The following is a 21,192-nucleotide window of genomic DNA, read 5'->3' on the forward strand; positions in this document are numbered from 1 at the left end:
CATAACACAGCACAAGTTCTGGTACCTCGGCAATTCGCCTTCATGGAACAATTATCATCAAGCTGTATCTTCCTTTTAAATGCTTCTCAATTAATTAATTAATTCATTAAGCTTTTAATTTAATTTGATTATAACTCCTAACATTAAATACAAGTATCAAATGTACATTCCAAATATTAAATACATACATTTTTTCCTATAAATAGTTATTTATTACTACTGAAACCATAAATTAATACTACAAGTAGCAAAATACCAAATACATTAAATATATCATGTATAAGTTACCTATTTTAAATAAACATTCAAATCTTTTTACAACCTTAAATGCATAAATATTCAAAATTTCATAATGCAAACCCACTTTCTAAATTCATTCCCCTGGGGTATAAAGTGTGGTAACCCAAAATCATTTTGTGTTCTAATCTACAAAGTGCACTTTTGAAGTTGTCTGCATATATATGGGGTCAAGCCAGCACACTAAATAGAAAGCCATCCACCTTCCCATTGTGTGCATTAATAAAATGAGAGGCCACTGGACTCTCCATATTCCCCCTTCTTATATCCCCTAAATGTTCCAAGATGCGCACTTTGACCTTTCTCGTAGTTTGCCCAATATACCATAACGGTGTATTGCAATTACATCCCAAAATGTACACAATTCCTACTGACTGACAATCAAATTTTTCAAATGCAAAATATCTTTTACCATTAATTTTTAGTCCGTGCATATTTTTAACTTTCACACACACCGAGCATCGACCACAACGATGCATCCCAACATCCCCATCAGCAGACTTAATTAATTTCCTGTTTAACAATTCTTTCAAATTCGAGTATCTCCCATAAGAAAACGTAATATGTTTCGGAAATAAATGTCCCACATTTAAATCATCACTCACCATGTGCCAAAATTCCCTCACAACTTGTTCGACCATTAAAGAAAAATTTAAAAATCTAGATACAAAAAATATCTTCTCTTCAGCTGGACTATTTGGCACATGAAAATATTTCTTATGGTATCTACCCCCCCACACTTCCTGGTTTGGCATGCTCTATCTTTAATATTTAATATTTAATATCTTTAATATTTATCATATCCTCTAGACGTTAACCTAGTGACAATTTCTTCACAAGCATCCTCCCATAAATCGACCTCAGAAGTGTTTCTCAAAATTCTTTTAAATTCCCCCTCTGGTAAAGCCCTAATCAAGTGAGGTGGATGCATGCTGGTTGCATGCAAAAAATTATTTACTGCTGAAGGTTTCCTAAAAGATTTAAATTGTACTATATTCTCCTTTCCTATGTAAAAATCAGAAGCCACTTTAAAAATCAGAAGCCACCAGGTGAGATAGAAGGAAGGTTTCTTTATTCCATAACACAGCACAAGTTCTGGTACCTCAGCAATTCGCCTTCATGGAACAATTATCATCAAGCTGTATCTTCCTTTTAAATGCTTCTCAATTAATCAATTAATTCATTAAGCTTTTAATTTAATTTGATTATAACTACTAACATTAAATACAAGTATCAAATGTACATTCCAAATATTAAATACATACATTTTTTCCTATAAATAGTTATTTATTACTACTGAAACCATAAATTAATACTACAAGTAGCAAAATACCAAATACATTAAATATATCATATATAAGTTACCTATTTTAAATAAACATTCAAATCTTTTTACAACCTTAAATGCATAAATATTCAAAATTTCATAATGCAAACCCACTTTCTAATATTTAATGTATTTGGTATTTTGCTACCAGTGTTTATGCAGGCATTCAGGGGAAGTGGTGTATAAACAGAAAATGCTTAGAAGATGGGCGTATAAAATATAATCTGTCCATCCTTAGAAGGCAGACCCTTTGAGCTTATACTCATGATTGAGAAATAAAAGGGTTAAATGATTCATGTGGTAATACAGAGTTACAGGTAGTCATTTCTAGGGATAACGTTGGACATTTTTGTTTTTTGCACTTACACAACAAACTGAAGAGCTGGAATATCTCCAGTCCTTACCGTGATAAGGCAGCCAGGAGGTCAGTGTTCTTTAAACAATCTGCTAAATTATCCACTGCTGATTCCAAGGTGAGAAGTGCTTCCATGACGTAACCCTGAATAAATGGCACAGGTAGAATTAGTCAGAGAAATAGTATAGCATAGTATACAAATGCATACAGACATCATTTACATAAGAGCTAGTGAAGGTTTTGTCAGAGAGTGATAAATCATTTTATTTCCAAATTATGATACACTCCTATCAAAGTGTTCGCTCATCTTCTTTGTTGCTGTGATTTAAAGAATTTGTGTTTTTCTGCAGATTACATAATACCTTTCAACTGTCTGGAATTATGCAGAAGGCCCAAATTTTTGCCTCATATTTTTGGTCTGTTCTTCATAAAATTTGTGGTTTTCTGGCAAATCATTGAAGATTGAAGTCACCAAGTAATGACAGACATTTGAATTACAGACTTCATATCCTTCAGGACAATGCATCCTTTCTAACATGTATTTTTAATTGCTGCACATGTTCATATCCTGGTTTGCCTAGTTATTCTATATTGAAGGGCACTTAGGACAACCACTCTTTCAGTTACCATAGTGGGTAATTTTGCACATAAACATAAAATTTTCCAGGACAAGCTATTCTCTCAACAACCAGTTTAAAAGATGCACTTTAATTAATATTAAAGTGTTTGTGTGTGTGTGTGTGTGTGTGTGTGTGTGTGTGTGTGTATGTATGTGGGAGGAGAGGCAGGGGGCTGCACATCCTCCTCCAATAATGCACTAACTTTTAGATTGCACTGTGTTAATGATAAATGAAACAGTTGGCGTTCCTAGAAAACTAAGTACTACCTTTATTTTAAGTCCAAGAAACTTCAGTGTTTAGCATGATAAGTAATATAGGTGTGGGATGCAGCACGTGTCACAGCTCCCCTACAAAAAACGCCTTTTATGGATTTGCTTCTTAAGTCAACTAAGTGTACTTTTATTTCTTATAATAATAATATATTTCTAATGCAGATTTATTTTTGTCAACTGTACAACTAATCAACTATTTGAATAATGTATGAATTGAAGCAGATGTTTATAGAACTCATAACTACAGTGTCAGCTATTCAGCATGTGTCTGTACAGCTCAGCCTGTATCACAATAGAAATAACTCAGTTTATCATTCTTTCAAGGGCATAACTCAATCGGCTAATACTGATTTCCAATTACATATATCCTAAAACATGATAAACATGAAGCAGAAAAAAGGCTTAAAGGGTTGCACTGCATTCTAACATTACAGATTGCTATATTCATTTTATGTAGGTCACTGCCTGCTGAAATTATAATCCCGAAGCCAAGAGAAATTTGCATCACAGGTTTTAGTCCTCAATGTAAGTTATAGTTTTCAAGGTAGGACTCTACAGGGTTACCTCATAGTATATAGCCCTTAAGGCAGGAGAACTACAGAGCACATCACAGACTATGGGGCCTTTGGCATTTTTTGTGAAAGGAGGATACCATGTTAGGTTGAATAGTACTGAGTCCCAGACTGTGATAATTAGTTACTTAGTTTCTTTGCTGCACCATTAAGACAATAGTTTATGTTCTGGAAATTGGAATATGGAACAAGGCAATTCAAGGATTAGAACACCACTTGTGTGTTAGTGCCTTTGACAATCATTTGCTACATTTAGACAACTACAAGGAAATAATACTGAAAGAAAAATTTATTGAACAAAAACATCTAAGTGACATGCTAAAAAAAGTACATAAAAAAGAAAATAAATGAAGCTGGTACCCATTTTTGTGAGGTGGTTGATAGTGGGCATGTGATATCAGTCATTGAAAGTTAATGTTCTGAAGGGGTGTGGCTAAGATGATGAGCAGTTAACAGCACTGTTTTGTTAGCTCTACTTCATTTTAACATCTCTGACATGATTTTTACTAAAAGACTCAAATAGGACGTTTCAAAACTTGATAGATTTGTAGTTGAACATCTGCTGAAAGATTTACTACAAAAAAATAAGTTTAAACTAGAAAGAACTAATTGTCTTAGAATGAGCCACCCTAAGCCCAGTGTGCACTAAAGTACTATGAAAAAAGTACATACAGGCTATACTAAGTAACATCAATGAATTATCTGTAAACACAGATAAATTAGAAAGCAAAATGGACAATTTTAAAGAGGAATGTAAAAAACAAGTTGAAGTGCTGGGTGAATCTCTTCAACAACAATCCTCACAGATCTCGAGTACAGAACAGGGAATGTCTGACTCTGATGGAGGACTACTTGACAATGAGAATAACACTGAGATTCTTCTGAAACAAAACAACTTATTCCAGGATAAAATAGAAGACTTAAGACAACAGATCTAGAAGGAATAACATCAGGATTTACGGGATTCCTGAAAAAGAAGAGGGAGACAATATGATTCAATTCCTTAATACCTGGCTGCCTAAAACTTTGAACCTGCCTGAGGCTTTTTCCTTTGGCATCAGAAGGTCTTATAGATTACTTTCTAACTCATCTTTAAAAAAACACCTTTCACCAAGTTCAGTGATCGTAAGACTTTTCTCAAGTCAAGGTGAGGATTTAGTCTTAAAAGCTGCATGGACTAATTATCCCGTTAAAATTAAAGGAAATACTATAAATTTGACAGTGCCTGTTCTACATTAGTGATGTCCAACAGAAAGGCATGTGTGCCACTTGTTAACAGCTTAAAGAAAAAGAATATTAATGCACAAATCTTGTTTCTAGCAAAAATAAGGATTTACCTTCCAGAAGGAAAGACGATGCAATGGACTTTATACAGAAAAATAAAGTCCTAGAAAAAAACAGAAGAATTGGATTGGAATGTAACAACTTCTTTGAAGAAAAATGCAAGAGATGGTTAGTTAATAAAAGACAAAAACAAAGTGTATTTCTTGGTTATGAATTTTTATTAATGAGTGCTTGAATACTTACTTTTTACAAGGTAAATAATTTCTTTCTTTCTTTCTTTCTTTCCCTACTTCAGATGGTTACTAGTTCCCTTTTTAAAATGTTACAGTTTTATTCTTTTAGCTATATATGAAATTAAAGCTACTTATTTTCATTGAGAGTTTAAAAGGTTAAACTATTCATCTTATATATAATCAGTATTATGCTGGAACTTATGTTGGGTGGCACACTTTTTGATATCTTGGCATAGTAATGTACTATTAAATATAATACAAGATGCAACAAATGACACTAAGTTACATTCTGGGTTCTTAAAATGGTCCAGTAATGTGCCACTGATGGTATAACTGACATCCAATAGCACCCAGGAAAGACATGCTATGTTATAAACAAAGTATAAAAATATAGCTTTTTGCATATATACAAGTTATCATTGGAATGTTATCAAATAATTAGAGTAACATTCACACTTTTACAAGTTAAATCTGGATCACACATAATTGTCATTCTTTTATTGAGTTAAGTTTCTATGCCATGTCTCCTTTAAAAAAAGACAGCCTGATTCCAAGATGGTGGATGTCCGGTGAGCACCCTCTCCATGATGCTCCCAACAACATTTATCTAAAACACATAAAAAGCCACAGGAACATACTAATAACAGAATATTACTGAAGGAATAGATAATTTCCATCAGAACTTGAAGTATTAGAGGGACTTCTAAAGCTGTATCCTAGCGAAAACTCCTATCTCTACTGCTGAAAATTCTTGGAATCCTCACCATGTGTAAGATATAAGCCTGATAATTTCAAGACGTCTAGCAAAAATCGGAACCTTCTAAAGCCTTAAAAATGGCTAAGGAGCTGGAAAACATGGAGACGCAAATCACTAAATGAAGTTATCAGCTATAGCCTCTCCAGAAAATGAGGTTATATCTAAAAGGCAGAAAACCTTGAAGCAACAGCAACAACAAGAAACCTCCAAGCCAACACAAAACAAAAAACAGAAGCTACCTTCCAGATGGATGAACTTAAACAAGTTCTTTTGCCAACTCAAACAGCAGTTCAAGACTTCTCCATTCAAGTCTCTACTTTTGGAAACACTGTAAGTCAAATCACTGACCGCATGGATGAAATAGAAGCTAGAACACAAGCAAATGAATATATGATAAAAACTTAAAGATGAATTGAGCAACAAAGATAATATGCTTGCTGAAATACAACAGAGAATTACCGATCTTGAACCCAGGAGTAGGCATAACAATATCCTCATAAGAGGCCTGCCAGAGAAATATGAAAATAGTCAATTAATTCAAAAAGCCAAACAGATCTTTGGATCCTTTTTACAGAACAGTGAGGTGACGGACAATATAATGATTGAAAGGACCCATCGTGTGCTGCATAAAAGACAAGACTCTGTTTCACCACAACAAATATATGTTAAGATTCTGAACTTTCAAGATATGCAAAAAATACTTACAGCCACCAAGAAACAAAAGCTAGTACTGTGGAATGGTCATAAAATCACCCTAGCACAATATCTCCCACTGTCAATCAAAGCAAAAAGACAAAGCCTCTCACCATACTGTGCGGACCTAATCAAGCATAATGTAAAATTCCAAATGTGTTTTCCAAATACAATAACTTTCTTCAGCAATGATGTGAAGTTTGCTGTTGACTCACCTAAAGAGGCAAAGGCTGTATTTCTTAAATGCTTTGGCAAGGCGCCGGAACCATGATCTTGATCTTGAGGAACAATTTGATTTTTTGTTTCCTTTATATATCCAGGTACCATTGTCTTATTCCACCTTTTTCCCCTTAAATTGATCTATGTCCTCCATTCCGGAAAATATAGAAATAGTGAAACCGGAAACGCACCCTCATGAACAGAGACTAAGCCCAGGAATGGAAACCACAGAAGCTGTTCTATGGTAGGCGGTATTCTGAGTAACAACTCCCTGTGTCAACACTCAAAATCACTCTGTGATCACCTCTCAAATATGACTAGACTCTGATATGGTTACCAGTCTATTTTATGACTAGATATGAGCCATTTCGCATTAAGGTAAGGGTCTACGTTTTTTCAGCTCTTGCTCCCTTACTGGATTGCTGTATACCAGCCTGTCTAGTGAAGCTGGCTTTTATACCATTGCCTCATGATTCAGTGATTTCAAGTAGTTGTTAAGCATTTTGGATCCTACTTGATGTTTAACTAAGAGTCAGCCCCCATCTACGAAAGTCATATTCGGGTGACTGAGTTAGCAATGTACTTACTTTAAAATGTATTTAGCCCTTGGGAGACCTCTGCAAAATGAGAAGCAGCCTACCAGTTTAAGATACTTCTTCTAACCTCCCAGTCAATTCTAAAGACTGAATTCATTCCTCGTCATGATGGACCCTCAACCTATTAGGATAGGAGCTTGTGTTTGTTGTGGAAAGTTTGTTGCTATGCTGGAGGGGATGTTTTATCTTTTTATAGCTGTTCAGATGGCAATTATGCATATATGATGTGATATAAAATGGAAAGGTCAGATGACAAGTATCTGTTATTAATGCAACTTAATATTACAATTTACGTGATAAATACATTGTGCAGAAGCAATTGTACCCCGTCAGCATTGCCCAAGCCAGAGATTCTAAGAAAAAGCAGTTACCTTATAGGTGTAGTGTTCAGTAAACTATTTTTATGGAAAGATCATGAAGAGGATGTAACTACGTAGCTTTATGACATCATTGGAACTAACATGTATTTTGTTGTGAATATGATGTAGCGAATTCAACACTATTTTTAAGGTGCTGTATGGTGGAAAGGGGGTGATGTTTATGGCTAATACTACACTATTGTATAGCTCTCGCTGTTATGATCTCAGATGTACTGCATGTTACTATGTTATAAGATCACCTGACTATCAAACTTTTGAACTGGAATAGTTAAACACATGGCTATAGAAGATACAATCTCCTCAAGCAGGTCATTAAGAGACTAGCTAGTTTACATAATACCATGGTTGGATCAACACCTCTGGGAAGTTACGTATGTATACCCCCTGCAGGGGATATCAAATAATACAGACAAACCAGTGAAAGATTCTTTGTTTAGCGCAAACCAATCTAAATATTCAGGAAGTGTTTGTTTAAACGTGCTATCTACTGGTCTTCCTTACTGAATGCCTACAATAGCACTCTTGTATTTGCATTTTATTAATATCTTAGATTTTTTTTATATCCGTGATTGAGTTTGAGCAAATGGAAATATAGGACGTGTATATAAGAACTTATGTCGAATTTAACAATTATGCCGACTCACAGTAATGCAGTTAAGACCTAGACTATACCTCTGTCTAACATAGGCTGACTATTACAAACCCCACAAATACAAATAGTGTATAGTTTACAATATTTCCTGCTGATCTTCTTGATTGTCATAATGGAGGACATTTTGTTGGATACAGTCTTCGATGTATTAGATAGCTGGAATCTTTTCAGCTCCCTTATTACTTCTTTTCCTAGAAATAAGAATAGGCTTGAATATGACACTCATTTTAACGAACATGGTTTGTAGATAATAAGTACAAAACATATATCTTCTCCAGACTTGGCAATACATACACTTAGGAAGCTAGTGGGTATTGTAAGTAGGGTTAGGATGACCAACCATGGAGCTGTGTTAATACTGTACATTAGTTCATGGGTTAATAGAATAAAATATCCAGGTTACACTCTTATTCTTTCACCACCTCATACACTCAGGTTTCAGGGTGTAACCTTTCTGTTCCAAGCTCCTTCAGTCAAGAAGGTTGGGTGGTTAGACACAGGGATAGGATTGAAGGAGATTAGTGCTACTAAAGTTGAAATTGTTATTAAGGCACCTATAGAAAATATGGCGGGAGTCTGAAGAAAAATCAAATACCTCAAACTAAAACCAATAATTCTTACTTTAAAATGTAAATTCTGGTAATGTGGACAACATAGTCATGGAACGTGAAAAGCTTGCAAGATAAGAATGAAAAAAAAAATTGTTGGTCCACTTAGTTTTTAAAACAGAAGCGAAGGTATGTTTTATTTAAGAAACACACTTGCTTAAGAATGACTGGAGGGAGGACATAAATAGAAAATTAATAAAAGATATAATTGCAGCTGGTGATAGCGTTAACTCTAAAGGAGTGGCCATCATAATAAAAAAATAATTTCAAGAATCAGTCATAGAATATAACTCTGATCCATATGGTAGACGGTGTTTTTTCACAACTTCAGGTCCTATAGATGGGAAGGAAATCCTTTTTCTAAATATATATGGTCCATGCCAAAGACAACAGGATTTTATTTTGGAAATATACAATTTAGTTTGTAAATATTCAGACTATTATTACATTATAGGAGGGGACTGGAATGCAGTTATAGATCTGGGCCTAGATCGTACTACCATCCTGAACACGCATAACCTGCAAGTATCGATTGCTGAACTTATACAGAAAACTCATCAAAAACACATCCATTTAAATCAAATAAAGAAATCACATGACCATGTTAATTAAACCTTAAAGGGTATACTTCCAAAAGTACACTTATATATAACTTTCTTTGTCCTTTAAAAACCTAAGAAATATAAAATATTATAAAATAATAACCATATAAAATTAAGACAGTACTGAAAAAAGTATTAGAAAAAATTTATTTTAGAAAAATGTATATTAGCAAAATTGACTTAACTAGACTAAACAATATGAACTAACACTAGTACAGAAACAAAATGTACAAATAAGTGACAAGATAATCATACGTGTGTTCACCTTCCCTATTTATGGAAGAATGAACAAAAACCAGGTTACCTTTGTAAACTCCTTAACTTTAAAACACAAGCAGAGGAGCATACATCATTCAAACCTGGTTGGCTGTACGCATTTAGTTTTAATTGCCACAATAATTCACATATTTCTAATTTTAAAGGAACTCGGCCTCCCCTAGGATCCTGCTCCACCTGGTCGATGACTCTAAAGCTAAAACTATGCTGAGGATGTTCCTGGACATGTTTAGCTAACACGTTCTCTAACTTTAGTTTCTTTATACTATAAATGTGCTCATAAACGTTGTCCTTAAACTTACGGTCGGTTTTACTGACGTAAAAACAAGGACAAAATTTACACGTGGCCAGGTAGACCACACTTTTAGAACCACGAGTGAACCTTTTGTTGATGTAATATCTTCTTCCTCTAACAGTGACGGTATTTCCAGCCTCTGTCCATCTACAATAAGGACAGCTCTCACATTTATAGGACAGCTCTCACATTTATAGGACAGCTCTCACATTTATACATACCAGGGGCTCTCATTGTTGTGATCTTTCCCCTCTCTAACAAACTTTTCAAACTGGGGCCCCTTTTGTATACAATCCTAAGACCTGACTCAACAATAAGCCCTAGTTCCTCATCCAAAGTTAATAGGTTCCAATTCTTATACAAAATGTGTTGAGTGATGGAGGCATCCAGACTAAATGATGTAATAAATTTGCCGTTAAATAAACCTGACCTACTAGATTGAATATACTCACTACCATACGTTGGTGTTCCATTAAGATCAGGTCTAAATGTTAAAATGGGGCTGAAAAACTCTATTAACCCTCTTATGTTTCACTTCAATCAACAATTCATCCAATAATTGTGGGGGGGGGGTACCCTCATTTCAAAAACATATCACACAATGTCTGACATTCCATTCACAGGAAAAAAAAATTAAAAGATGCAACAGTAAACTAACCAACTAAATATTCCCTTTCTACACTATAGTGTGGTCTCGGAGTTGGTATATTTAAAGAGTGAGGGTTGTGGTGGGCACAGCCCCCCATGTGGGGGTGCAGGGGGGCTTGCCTCCCTGTTTGCAACAGTTTACTGTTACATGTTTTATTTTTCTGTGTTCGAACTTCAGCAAGTTCGACTATATGGTTTCGACCATATAGGGTTCGAACTTGTTGAAGTTCGATAACGTAATAGGAACCCACACAACTCAGCTACTTCTGCCTCTAGCCAGATGTCAGTGTTGAATTTGTCTGTTGGGGGCAATACAGAGTATGTGTACGTGGTCAAAGATGTCGAAGTTTACCTGCTGGCTGCTAAAAAAGCAATTAGTAGAAAACAGAAATTAAAATCTAAGCAAACTGTTCTTGCGGTAGTAAATATTATAATAGACATAAAAAAACAGGAAGTGAGATCTTTAGAAAAGGGCAGGAGTAAATTACACAGAAAAATGGAAATTATGGGAACAATATATGCAGAAAAATGTTTTGGAGGAGGAACGGTTTATGTATGTTGCTTTGATTATATGGCATATAACAATATACGTAATGTATACCATTTGTAAAAGTGAACTTAATATGATTTGATTACGTTTATATAAATGTAAGTTTGCCTATGTCACAAGTGATCATTCAGTAAGTAAGCAATAATGCCCAAATGGTATGTGTTAATGTGTAAGTAATGCCCGCCCAGGGGTGTTATGAGGACTGCTGCCACAGGCAGAGGGCCTCTACACTGCTGGAATGGCATTAATTACATATTAACACAGACCCTGGAGGGCAATATTGCTCTTACAGAATCGGCTGTCTGTAAAATTGTTGTGTTTTACTTACTTTTTATATTACTATATTTTTTTAATATATTTTTGATGTAGAATAGTTTCTTCACCTAATGTTTCAAACTTGCTGTACTATATGTTAATAGTGTTGGAGGAAGCATTTTACATCTAAAATATAACACTTTAAAAATAACCAGGTATTTACTTTACCTTTTGGTCCCTTACTTCTAAATCGTTTGGTTCATTTGCAGTCATTAGAGCTTGAAGTTACTATATAATGACTTACATTTGAATTGCAGCCTTTTATTTCCTTCAGAAAATTCATGCTAACTCAAATCCTTTACTCAAGAAACTTCATAATTTTATGAGAGCAATAATTAAAATCTGTTTCTATTTTAGAGCCTTTGTTCCCCCCTTTATTTTAGGCTTTATCCAGATTTCTTCAGCTGAAAGGTCCAGACTTATGTGCTATCAGAAACCTTGTTATTCTAGCAACTTTCTATGTTTATAAGAGCAATATTTCAAATCCATCCCTATTTTTGGTCCTTTGTTGCCCCAATTTTTGTGTCTGTCCAGATTTCTTGTGCTAAGAGGTTGAGAGGTACAGAAATCTCTTAACTGATGCTGCTGCAAGGAGAAAGGTCAATCGCTCTCACTCTGTCTGTCACACACACACACACACACACACACACACACACACACACACACACACACACACACACACACACACACACACACACACACACACTTCTGCTTTCATGCACACATTCACTCACACACAGACAGAAACATAAACACACACACACACACACGCACGCACACACACACACACACACACACACACACACACACACACACACACACACACACACACACACACACACACACACACTTGCAAATTTGTTGCGGCAATGGTCTTCTTCTATCTCCTGACAATGAGACACAGTCTATGCAGTTCTGCCCATGAAAGGTCAGTGAGGACATCTGAATGGGTGGGTTGCTAGACCTCTGATCCCCCTGTCACAACAATGCCACCTCAGCACTAGTTACACTTATTATTTATGATGCACAATGTGCACATACATGATTTATGATAATGACAGCTAGCGAGGTCAGATGAATTATTTAAGTCCTCCCAACCAAGTACTGACAATCATAGTTTAGTAGTACACAGACACTGAATGTGATGTGGCTGTAATCCTCTATACCCCCCTACTCTTATAGGTTTATAGGTTGAGTTGTCAAGTTAATGACCTACTGACCTTTAAAAAGTAGTATGATTACCCAGACCCCATGCTGATTGTTCCTACTTCCTATATATACCTGTCAAGATTATTTTTGAAGGAAGCTGATGACTGACATTTTCTGATTGTAAGCTGAAGTTTATTCCATAATCCTAGGAGATAATGGATAAAGTAAATGTTACTTTTTCTATTAATATTATTCATCTTTAGTATTAGATACCTGAATATTTTGCTTGCTCCCAGCAGTGAAGGCCAGTCATGCATTCAGATTTACAATTTTAATTCTAGACAGAGATTTTCACACAGTACTGTACCAGACAATGCATTACAGATCAGGTAGAGGTTATATATTACTAACCATTAGAAAACAGAATATAATAACAGTTCCAGAAGCCTTTCTGAACTGATCTTCCAGCTCTATGATTCTCCTAGCAAGGAACTGTATAGTATTTTAATGTATCTCAATCTGTGTCTTTGTATGTTGGAAGAATAAAAACAGCTTGGACTGAAGAGTTTGGCTGACTGGTAGTGATTCCTGCTGCTTCACAGTGTATGGTTTTGGACTTTTTAAAGCATTTTAATGTAGCTTGTGTAAAAGCTATAAAACACAGCATTATATCAAATAATGTGTTGGATTGGCAAGGTATGAAGTGGTACATTGATCTTGCCAAAGTGACCAGCCATGCCTTTTAGAATTTGAGTGGTTACAGAACATGCTTTTCTAGCTCTGTATTCCCTTTAGAGGTGAGTTATGGTCTATGCTTGTCTGACTCTGTCAGTACATGCTGGCTACAGTTTATGCTATTGTCTTCTATTACCTTTGGATCTTTAATGATGGTATTTTATTTTGCACTCATAATTTATATTATTTTTTGCAATGTCTCATGTTGCTTCACTTAGTGGCATTAACACTGGGGCAATTACTGCTGAACTAAACATGTATTTTTGTACACCATCTTAGAAATCTTTCACATATTTTCTTGAAGTAATTATGCTAATCAGTTTGTAATTATTATCACATTTGATTATCTACAGCCAACTTCCTATTGCATCAATACAGTGCTGCTGTGGGTTACCACTAATTACCCCTGCTGGGATGGACAAGTAAACCTCCAGCTTAACCTGCTACCTTGTGTTGCTTAATCATGTTTTATCCATTGAATTACTTATGGGTTGACATTTAGTGACCTTAATTTATCAGTTTCCTTTATTAGGAATAGTGTCATAAGTTTTCAGCATAGTCAAGATAAGCATTATGCACTGTGAGCGCTTCATCAAGTGCTGTTACTTCTTCAATGAATAGGTTTTGCGGGCTATTTTACGCCTAGCCAGTTTCCCTTCATGTACTCAAATTAACCAATCCCATTTGGTTAGAGACTGGTCTTACCCATCCCATGGTCAATACTTATATATTACCCCTAATGAGAATAACTGGTATCATACCATAGATAATTTGAGGGGACTCATGCATGTGATAAAACATTTAGGAGCTGCCTTTGTCCATTGGTAGTATAGGGAGCATTCCTGGGATAAGTTTTCCATTTCCAATCCATAGATCCAAGTTGCACTTGAATATGGACAGGGATGGACTTTGTTCTATGTGGATGGAGAGTCTGTTCCAGAGCAGTGATATCTTCTGCTAAATACATCTTTCTCTCAGAACTGTTCTGCTGATGTTGCAGAAGAGGTTTAGCTCTCTAGACTATGTATTTCTGATGACAGCTGACTTGCTGATGTTTAGTAAATCCTTCAGTACTGAGTTGGAGGATGCCTTGTATGCCAAACACAGGTCACCTCTTAGCAGTCTATAGGATACCAAATATAATAACAGGGCTTTGTGCCGGTCCATGTAGGACATGTTGTTTAGGCCTTCTATCCTTTTGTTAAGGTATCTCTGTATGTGTTCCAGTTGTTGCATGTGTCTGGAGAGATACATGCTGAAGGGGGTCTTATATTCAATGACTGGCCTAATATGGGCCAAGTAAAGGGGGACAATGACATCCCTAGATCTGGACACAATCCCTCTGTTTATAAGCCATGCAATATACAAAAGGACTTTCTGATAACAATAGACACATGCTAGTCAATGTCTACATAAGTTCCCAATGCCACAAGATTCAGCAAAAGGAGGCATATACTGGAATATATGATGTGCATTTTGAACCATATTTTGATAACGCATTGCTATTAAAATACTATAAACAGGAAAGCAGTGAATCTCCTCTCTATGACACCATGCCCTAAGCTACTGATTGAATACCAATGTTTTGTTATAGGATTCAGGTGCTGCATAAGGTGATGAGAAGACTTCTCTAAGCAGGTGCTATTTTCCTGTGCTTGTTAGGATCTTTGATAATCCCACCCCATCCTATTGCACATGTGAGAGGAAGGACTTTAAGTCTGATTGCAGTGTCATAGTTACCTTTAATCAGAGCTGAGGTCCCTAATTTTGGCCCCAGGCAGACATGATACTGTCAGAAACTTTTTTTACACTGACCAGTGATATACACACCTATTTAGCAGACAGTTGAGTCACCAGTTAATAGGATATTTGGGGTTACCAGGTTACAATGCCTGCATTATCAATACTTGTTGAGGTCACATCATTTTCATTGGCACTGTTTCCTAGGGTATCATAATGCATATGTAATCCATGCCATCATGAAAAGGGACTATGACTTGGCATAGATGGCCAGACATCACTCCCAGTCATGCCTTGAAACATCTGGTACTGTCTGTAAATTTGATGTGTGCTAGATAGGTGTTACCTACTACCAATATGACAGCTGCACTACAAGGATGTACAGCTGAATGTATATTGCTGTATTTTCACACCTGCTGTCAGAGCAGCTCTAGTTGGTCCTCTTTCTATAGCCTCCATCCCTTTCATCTAGTTTCCACATATCTGAAATATCTCCTTTCTATACTGCAACCCCCCATTCTGCAAATTCCTGGATCCACCACTGTTTTCTAATATTGTCTTAAATTTTATATGGTTATTATTTTATAATATTTTATATTTCTTAAGTTTTTAAAGGACAAAGAAAATTATATATAAGTGTACTTTTGGAAGTATACCTTTTAAGGTTTAATTAACATGGTCATGTGATTTCTTTACTTGATTTAAATGGATCTGTTTTTGATGAGTTTTCTGTCTGAGGAAGTTTTGTTCATTGAAGCAAGACAAAAGCACTTACTTCATTTGTCTTTTTGGGCTAATAAATCTGTTTTTGTGGAACTTTATTACTGCCAGTGTTTTTTTATTATTTTGAAGTGGTTTCACATTGTTACTGGTTTGTTTTATAGCTGCACTTATGTCAGACCAATGCCTCATCGATCCTATCTCTTTTGGTGACGACCTTCAAAAAAGTAACATTTATACATACTATTCTAAATGTCATAAGGCCTGGTCAAGGTTAGGCTTTTTTCTCATCTCATAAGCTCTTACCAAAGGGGAAATTAAATATTACTCTGAACCTAGATATCTATCTGATCATTCAAAGATAACATTGAAATTAAATCTGTCAGACAGAGTATGCAGGAAGATAAACAAGGGCAACTGGATGCTTAATGACAATCTACTACTCAAATCAGAAGTGATACAAGAGGAATTAGGTACACTAACAGAATTGGAAGAGAATCTAGAGATCACAAATATACCACATGATATACAAAGGCAGCTTATAAGACAAAACTTAGAGGGATACTAATCCAAAAAGCCTTGTACTATAAGAAAATGGTAAAATAAAAAGAAAATAAGCTAACAGCTGAACTTAAAGAGTTACAAAAGAAATTCCAGCTGGATAAAAAACCCGACGCTGAAAAATTAATTGATGTTGCATAATTAAAATTGTTTGACCTTCAAAAATATAATAACTTTTCAAGAACTAAGGTCCATAGCCAAATATTCCGAATGGGCGCAAGTTTCATCAAAAGCATCGGCGAGGATAATTGAAAAAAGACAGGAATCCTCGAGGATTTCATTACTTTATTACCAAGATAAGATATACAGCTCAGATCTACAAATAATAGAAATATTCCATCAAATCTATTCAGAGATATATGGGATGAAAGTACAACAAACCCCTATGGGAGAAATTGAGGGATGTTTTAAGAATTTCACATTTCCTAAATTAAGCGAGAATCAGATAGGGCTACTCAATGCCCCAATTAACCAACAAGAAATAATTGATGCCATAGATAATCTAAAATTAGGCAAAGCCCCGGGTCCAGATGGATACACACCAGACTTTTATAAAACCTTCAATCAAAAACTATCATCTATTCTATTAAGAGTCTACAACTACATTAAACTAAACGGTATAACTGATTGGTATCTAAATAACTCTAAAACAAGTTTTATCCCCAAAAGCAGCTTGGACAAATCCAACCCTCATAACTATAGGCCACTCCTCATAACTATAGGCCAATCTCCTTTATCAATGTGGATATTAAAATTTTATCTTCATTACTAGCTGAGAGACTTAAAAAAGTTATGCCCTTTATTCTGTCCCCTGAACAATCTGGATTAATGTGTACTAGGCATACATGGGATTAGATACCATGATCAATCTTACTAAAAAGGAAAGAAATCGAAGATATGCTCGTGTTAGATGCCTGTAAAGCATTTGATAGGGTCAACTGGAACTTTTTATTCTCAGTCATATATCAATTCAACATCCCCAAATAATTTGTTAATCTAAGTAAATCTTTATACAATAGCTCTTCTACATACTTATACATCAATAAAACATTATCAAAACCCATAAAAAACATCAAATGGAATGAGACAAGGCTGTCCCCCCCTCCCTACCTATTTAATCTATACATCAAGTCTTTTTTCCTCTACATCTCACAAAGAACCTATCACTCAATCTCCAGATTCTTGGACATGTAAGTAGCTTTATTTGATTTTGCATATGATTTAATTATTTACTTTGAGCACCCAACTACGGACTTAAGGAAAATAGTTACATCAACAAATAAGTTCTCAAGAATCTCAAACTCCAGAGTCAATCAAAAGAAATCCCTTATCTTCCCTCTTAATCCATTACATCATAAAGAATATCTTTTTTCAGATTCCTCCTTTAAGGTAGTCTATTCTTTCAAGTACCTAGGGATAATGTATGAACATAACCACTCATCCATGTACCAGAATAATCTACTTAAAGTATGGTCAAATATTACTCAGGACCTGCATATATGTTAATGGATGAATCTTACTATACTATCTAAAGCAGCAATCATCAGGATGAATATCCTTCCTAAATTACAATATCACTTTAATGCTTCAAACCTTGTCCTTCCAAACAACTTTTTTCCAAAGGTGAATAAACAACTGGTCAAATGTATCTGGTTTCCCAAATCAGTTAGAATAAACTGCCTTAAATTGTCCTAGCCTAAAGAAAAGGGAGGTCTTAGTCTACCGGACGTTCGACTCTATTACTGGATCATTTGTGCAAATAGGATTATCCTAATATCGAGCTCTTGTCCAAAGAAATATATCTGGTTCATATCATGGGTTAAAATCTGGCATAAACATCTGATCGCAAATAACATAAACCCTAAAGCCTTCCCATTCATATCCCCAGTAAACCTTAGAAACATCAAGATTAACAACCTCATTAAACTGAGATTAAAAATATTTCAAGACTTTATGAAATCCCTGAAACTTGACAAGACACTACTCTTCCTTCAACCTATCCACATGAACCCTAACATCAAACTAAATAATAAACTGCTAAATCTCACAGATTACCCCTTAATCAAGGACTGTGCGGTGTGGGACATACATAAACATAGACAAAAATTGTTGCAAGAATTAAGAAGCGCTCTAAATGTAAGCAATAAATACACCATTATTCTACAACAATTTAGAGAGGTTATATTATTATTATTCAAGAATGTGCCTTGCAATGAAGAAGATATAACTAGGTTAGGTACCATCATTGATAGTCTTTCTAGCAAAAAAAAAAATGCTAACGAATACCTACAAACTGGTCAATGCCATTAAATAGGAATCCTCACTTTTATTCTCTAAGTACTGGGATCAACAAGGAAGTGAATTCACAGAAGAGCAGAAACTCAAAGCAATTGAATTAACTATGAAGCTATCCCATTTAAAAACATGTTTACACTCAATTAATGATTAACAATAATACCTATTATACTCCCTCCATTTTGAACAAATTTGACTCTAATGTTTCTCCTTCCTGCTCATGCTGCTCATTTCCTCAAGCTGACATCTTACATGTCCTTTGGTTTTGCAAACACACACATTATTTGTGGTGCTCACTTAAGGTATGTCTACAGAAAATGGGTTATCAAAAATCAACTCTTTCTTGGGAACTAGCTATCCTTCATATTACAGACCTCAAGTTTTCAGAATTGAAATATCATGTTCTAATTACTCTCTGTCTACTAAGGAAGTTATACATTATGAAAAATTGGTTAGATCGTACCAAACTTTGGTGGAATGGGTTTAGAAATATGACAACTAAATACAGAGCTTCTCAAAAACTTATTATAAGAAATATAAACAAACACGTGTACTGTCAGAAATTTTGGAATATTCTGGTACTGCGGTAGTGGTGGTGGTGCTGCGGTAGCATTGTCACCTCACAGTAAGATGTTGTCCTGTTTGATTCTCAGCTAAAGCATCTTCTGTGTGGAGACATGTGTGAATGAGCGTACCTTCATTGAAGGTTGTGCGTCAGGGCTGGCAACTCGGTATGTAAAAATCTACTGCCAATCATTAGTGGACCGGAGTTCTGCTGTGGCAACCCCTAACCGGGAAAAGCCGAAAGATACAACAACATCTTTAATCATATTCTGGATGAATAAGTGTAGGTTAGAGAGGATGAGACATTAGAATCTGTAATTATATGCAGTAAGACTGAATCGTCCATCTGTCTTTGTTCTCCTTCCCTCTATTTGCGATTGTCCACGAGTTCACATCTCCTCCCCACCCACAAGGATATGATGATTTATAGGTGTTTTTCTGGCTCCCCTTTTCTTACAGTTTGGTAACACTATCTGTAAATAGTGTGTTTTGTTGTTGTTAGAGAATTTATGTTTTTATTTTGGATATTATACTGGAACCATACTAACTACTGCTAATTCATTCAAGTGTCAGATTGTATCTTGTATGTTCCTCTCTAAAAACAATAAAAATATTATTTGAGAAAAAAAGACAGCCTGTTTTTTATTAAACATCTTATATAATAGTGCTTGCTGAATTGTTAAATGTTATTTCTTTGAGTGCAACGGCTTTTTGGTGGTCAGCATATTTTAAGATGTTTTTTGTTGGCTTTTCAGTGGTTTGGAGGTTGCTTGGATTTACATGCAAGCATTTTTATGTGAATTGTAACTGATGGATTGTTCATTTTCAAGCCCTTGTCATGAAAACCAGCTTGAAACAACTTAGAGTAATGAGCACTTTTGTGATGCTGTAGGAATTCAGAAAATTCTAAGAACTGTCCAGGTTACTTCTTCCTGTCTAAACGTAAATAATCATAATATTTTGAATCATATACTAAGATGTCAATGAATACAAGTTAGATAATAAGCAAAAGACTTGTATTCTAAACCACTCTCAATTAAATAGTTCTGGATGCTTGCAGTATACCAAAATGATAGTTTATATACTAGCCTATAGAATCACACTTCTGATAAAAAAATTAGAATTGTGTTTTTTAATTATTGTCTCTTTTTAATGATAACTAAACATAATATCTCAGAACAATTTATTATAGAAAGTTTGAATCTTAAAATGGAAGATTTTTCAAATGTTTGTTCAGATGCTATTAATCATAACATTTAAGGAAAAAATAGAACTGATTTAACAGTAGTACTAGATTAAACAGTATTAAATATATAAGAGTAAATATAAATGTTCTATTATATGATATTCTGCACTAGGATTATAGCTAAAATATAAAACCTAGGACTACAGTAATAGTACAAGACATAGTATACAAACAGAAATAGAAAGATCTGAATAAGTAAATATGTATATAGTTAAAGAATATAAATATATTTACAAGGGTGGGATGTTGAAATAGCAATGAAGGTGTTCACCTTATAGGCAGAAGGTGCAGGGTTTGATTATTACATGGGATAATTAGCTGGGTTTGGAATGGCCCTCAAGGTAACGGTTATCCTGGTACCATTTATTTATTCAACATTCGTTTACTGGGAAAGTCTGACTTGGAAGGAGCTAATTTTCAGCAGAGGCCCGTGGAGAAACACTCTAAATGCATGTCTTTGTGAAATAGAAGGAAACTGGGGCACCTGGAGGAAACCCACAGAAATGCAGTGAGGACATGCAGACTCCATACACAAGGCACCCCAGCTGAGAATCAAACCGGAAAACCTCTTGCTGTGAGGCGACAATGCAAACCGCTGCACCAATGCACCGTCTTCTAACTTATGATCCTA

At 35.2% G+C, this 21,192-nt stretch overlaps 1 protein-coding gene across 7 annotated transcripts in view; it reads right to left on the reverse strand.

The window, feature by feature from the left end:
* Positions 1-21,192, reverse strand: part of FRY (FRY microtubule binding protein) — a 2,210,679-nt gene that overhangs the window by 380,190 nt on the left and 1,809,297 nt on the right. For all 7 annotated transcript variants that reach the window (XM_044073229.1, XM_044073230.1, XM_044073228.1 and 4 more), the window contains exon 43: positions 2,029-2,123. In XM_044073229.1, coding sequence (XP_043929164.1) covers positions 2,029-2,123 — 95 coding nt within the window. The remainder of the gene's footprint in view (positions 1-2,028; positions 2,124-21,192) is intronic.

Source organism: Protopterus annectens, chromosome 5.part1 (genome assembly GCF_019279795.1).
Source record: "Protopterus annectens isolate FY-2018-M chromosome 5.part1, PAN1.0, whole genome shotgun sequence".
NCBI lineage: Eukaryota > Metazoa > Chordata > Ceratodontiformes > Protopteridae > Protopterus > Protopterus annectens.